A 3,302-nucleotide genomic window follows, 5' to 3' on the forward strand; every position below is an offset into this window, starting at 1 on the left:
AGCAGGGCCTGGCTCACAGCTAAACCCGGGCTGGGAGAGTGAACACCCCACTGTGTTGAAAATATCTTGCAATAAGGAAGCTAAACAGGGGCCCTCGCGGCAAAGTTAAGGCTGGGACCAAGACCTAAATTTAACTTATGCGGAGAGGGCTGTTGGTAGGTGGTGTGGGGCAAGGGAATGTCGTTGGGGGGCAATGGAAGGGGCCAGGGTGCCCTCGACGACGCGACAGCTCTACAGCGGGGAGCGGCAGCGTCTGCGCAGCGGGGGCAAGTGAACACGCACCGAATCCCACCTCTTCAATTTCAAAGCACTTATAATCGGTACCCCGGGCGCGGGAGGGCTTCTAGGACACGGTGATCTCCTCCTCGCCCTCCTCATCCTCCTCGGAGTCGGAGAAGTCCGAAGGTTTGTCGGGGCTGCCAGAGTGTGCGGGCGAGTGGGGCAGCGGCCCTTCGAGGCGCGGGTCCCGCAGGTGCCGAGGGTCGGGGGACGGGTGATGATAGACCAGGCGGTGGCGGAGGCTGCCCGGGCCCTCGTCCTCCTCGTCGTCGTCGTCGTCCCCGGGACCCTTCTGGCCCACGTCGCTGAGGTCCGGGTGCGGATTGAGTTTGGTGGGAAGGGTCTGCTCGCGGCAGCCCCCGCTAGACAGGAGCTCGCGCTCCTTGGAGTTCCGCCACTTCATGCGTCGGTTCTGGAACCAGATTTTCACCTGGGGCGAGAGGGGTGAGAGCAGGGGGGAAGCAGCGTTTAGCGCAGAACCCCCGCCACAGCCCCAAGTGGGTGGGACGGAGGCCCTGTTCTTCCTCTCTTTGCCGGCTCCCCACCCGGTAAAGTGAGTTCGGACCGGAAGTGACCCTTACCCTACCCCCACCAGCTCGGCTGCACGCACCTCTCGCCCTTTCTTCCGGCACCTGGCCCAGGTGGGCGGGGGTGGGGGAGACCGTGGGCCCGGGAGAGACGGGGCGGGGAGAGTAGCGGGCTATCGCGAGAAGCCTCCGCGAAGCTGGCTCGTGCACTTACTCCCTCTCTAGACCTTACCGCGTCTGTACAATGGGACCTAGGCGGTTTCAGAGAACCTTCCCGTTCGTACGATGCGTGGGGGGAAGGGCTCTGGGGAGACTGCCCTCACCTGTGAGTCTTTCAAGCCCAGCTTGGACGCCAGCTTCTTGCGGTCGGGCTTGCTGATGTACTTCTGCTTCTGGAACATCTTCTCCAGCGCCTTGCGCTGCACGTCGGAGAACACGGCTCGACGCAGCATGCCCCTACGAGGCTTGCCGCGAGCGGCCAGTGGCCAGGAGAAGGTCCCCGGGATGGGCACGACGCTGGAGGACGCTGCGGAGGCCAGGGGTGCGAGGTGAGTGAGTGGGCTGTCGCCCGCCCGGGCCGGTGGCGTCCGCCCCACCATTGCGGCCTCCTTAGGTTTTTATCTCTGATCCCTTCATCTCTTTAAAGCTCTCCTTTTTCTCCGCCTGGAGAATAGGCTACGAACCTACAAACCTGCGAGAGTGAAAGGCGCTTTCTGCCCAAATAACTTTCCCTTTCAACCGTGCAAACCCGGATTAGGTAAAACCACGGAAACACAGAAAAGACCCCCCACAATAGCCTATTTCGTTTCTCCATTCAACGATCTCAGGGAAACTAACTTGCGTGCATCAGCTAATATAGCTGCAGAAAAAAGTAAATTGTAAAAATAAAGTAGCCAGCCACTGGGTTCCCCCCTAAGCTTTTAACACGTTTGTGGCTTTTGCATTCTTTAGATGAAAATGAGGTGATTTACTGATTTGATAGAGAGGAGAAAATCCGCTTTGGATTTTTTATGTTTTGAAAAATCCAATCAGTATTCATCTTTTTTAATATTAATCTTTCCTCCCCTCCCCCACAAAACGTAAAGAATTCGGCCAGAATACAGGAAAAGTGGCAGCTAATTAGCACATTGACCGCTTCCCAGTGGGTATTGGCATGATAAAAGGGGGGAGAGTTTCGCTTTAAGGGAGAAAAAAACCCCAAAAGAAACAGAGACTCTAATGAAGCGTGAATGGTAATTGTGTAGTAATGAACTAACAGAAAAAGACTGAGGACAAGCAGCGAAAGCCATATATTACTGGGACAAAAGAGATTTACACTTTCAAACTAAACACAACTGCAGGCCAAGACCATTGGGAGAATACTGATGGCAGAGACTTCTCTTCCCCGAATCATTTTCATTAAATGGACATGAAAAGCTATTTATAAAGCTCGGGTTGTTTTTGTTACAGCATTGAGATGGGGGAGAAAGGGAGCAAATTCCATTATCAGCAGTAGCATGAATGGTGAGGGGGGGTGAATTCTCTCTCCCCCTTTCAGAAATCAATTGCTTGTTTCTTTCGCTGATATTTGGAAGTGCTGTCGAGATTCTACCCATCCCCCACCGACCATGCCCAGTCTCTCTTCCCTTTATAAGAGTTCCTGTCTCCTTAATCTTGACCAGCTGCAGAGTTTTTGAGCCATAGTTTGAGTCACCACTGGGATTCCAGGATGAAAACGTCCTGGAACCTGTTTAAGGTGTTTCTCCTTTAAACCGGGACCCAATTATGGGCTTCCCTCCGACTTAATTTACGAGCTCTAGGATCTTTAAAACGGTATGGCGGTGGGGGGACGGTATGAGAAAGAGTTTGGGAAATCAGGTAGGAAATAGAAGGTTGGGGTTGTGGGAGGATCTAGTCCCCCTCCCCCTGGGCGACCCCAGGCATCCCACACAAGAGGGCACCCCATGTGGTCTTGTGAAAAGCCTGAAGTCCTGAATGAGTCTTAAAGAGAAATTAGCCCCGGCTGGTAGGTGTCTCTCCGCGGCTTGGAGGGGCGAGGGTTGGTCTGTGTGTGGCTGCCCGGAGGAGCTGACCAATTGGTCATGGTGCTGAAACCTTTGTGGGGAATCGTGGCCAAGTGCACTGACTCTGTGGGAAAACGGCGGCGTGAAGGGATGCCAACAGCTCCTCGCCGGGAAGGGAACCGCCTCAAATTTGGACCATGACAATTCCGGCTAATTTGTAGAGCAGGGAATTGGTGCAAAGTGTCAAGCAGTCACTGCTTGTGCTAAATAGGGCATCAAATTGGCGCGACGGATTCGTGAATGTTGTACGCCTTGCAACCTCTGAACCGGAGCGTAACCCCGTGAGGTGGACGGAGAAATATGGCTTCGGGGCAGGGAGCGACGGAGTGGGGCTGGGGCGACGCCCAGCTTCCTGAAAGGAAGGGGGATGAGACGTACCTGGGAAATAAGAAGATCTGATGAAAGGCTGGAAGGAGCCTTCAAAGTAGGGAAA

At 54.6% G+C, this 3,302-nt stretch overlaps 1 protein-coding gene across 1 annotated transcript in view; it reads right to left on the minus strand.

Moving 5' to 3' along the window:
* Positions 1 to 343: 343 nt before the first annotated feature.
* Positions 344 to 3,302, minus strand: part of DBX1 (developing brain homeobox 1) — a 4,062-nt gene continuing 1,103 nt past the window's right edge. The window contains exons 3-5 of the mRNA XM_007457624.1: positions 3,248 to 3,302; positions 1,130 to 1,332; positions 344 to 709 (exon numbers count right to left, since the gene is read on the minus strand). The exon at positions 3,248 to 3,302 is cut by the window's right edge and continues 1 nt beyond it. Of these exons, the coding sequence (XP_007457686.1) occupies positions 344 to 709; positions 1,130 to 1,332; positions 3,248 to 3,302 (624 nt within the window). The remainder of the gene's footprint in view (positions 710 to 1,129; positions 1,333 to 3,247) is intronic.

This window comes from Lipotes vexillifer, unplaced genomic scaffold, assembly GCF_000442215.2.
Source record: "Lipotes vexillifer unplaced genomic scaffold, Lipotes_vexillifer_v1.1 scaffold505, whole genome shotgun sequence".
Taxonomy (NCBI): Eukaryota; Metazoa; Chordata; class Mammalia; order Artiodactyla; family Lipotidae; genus Lipotes; species Lipotes vexillifer.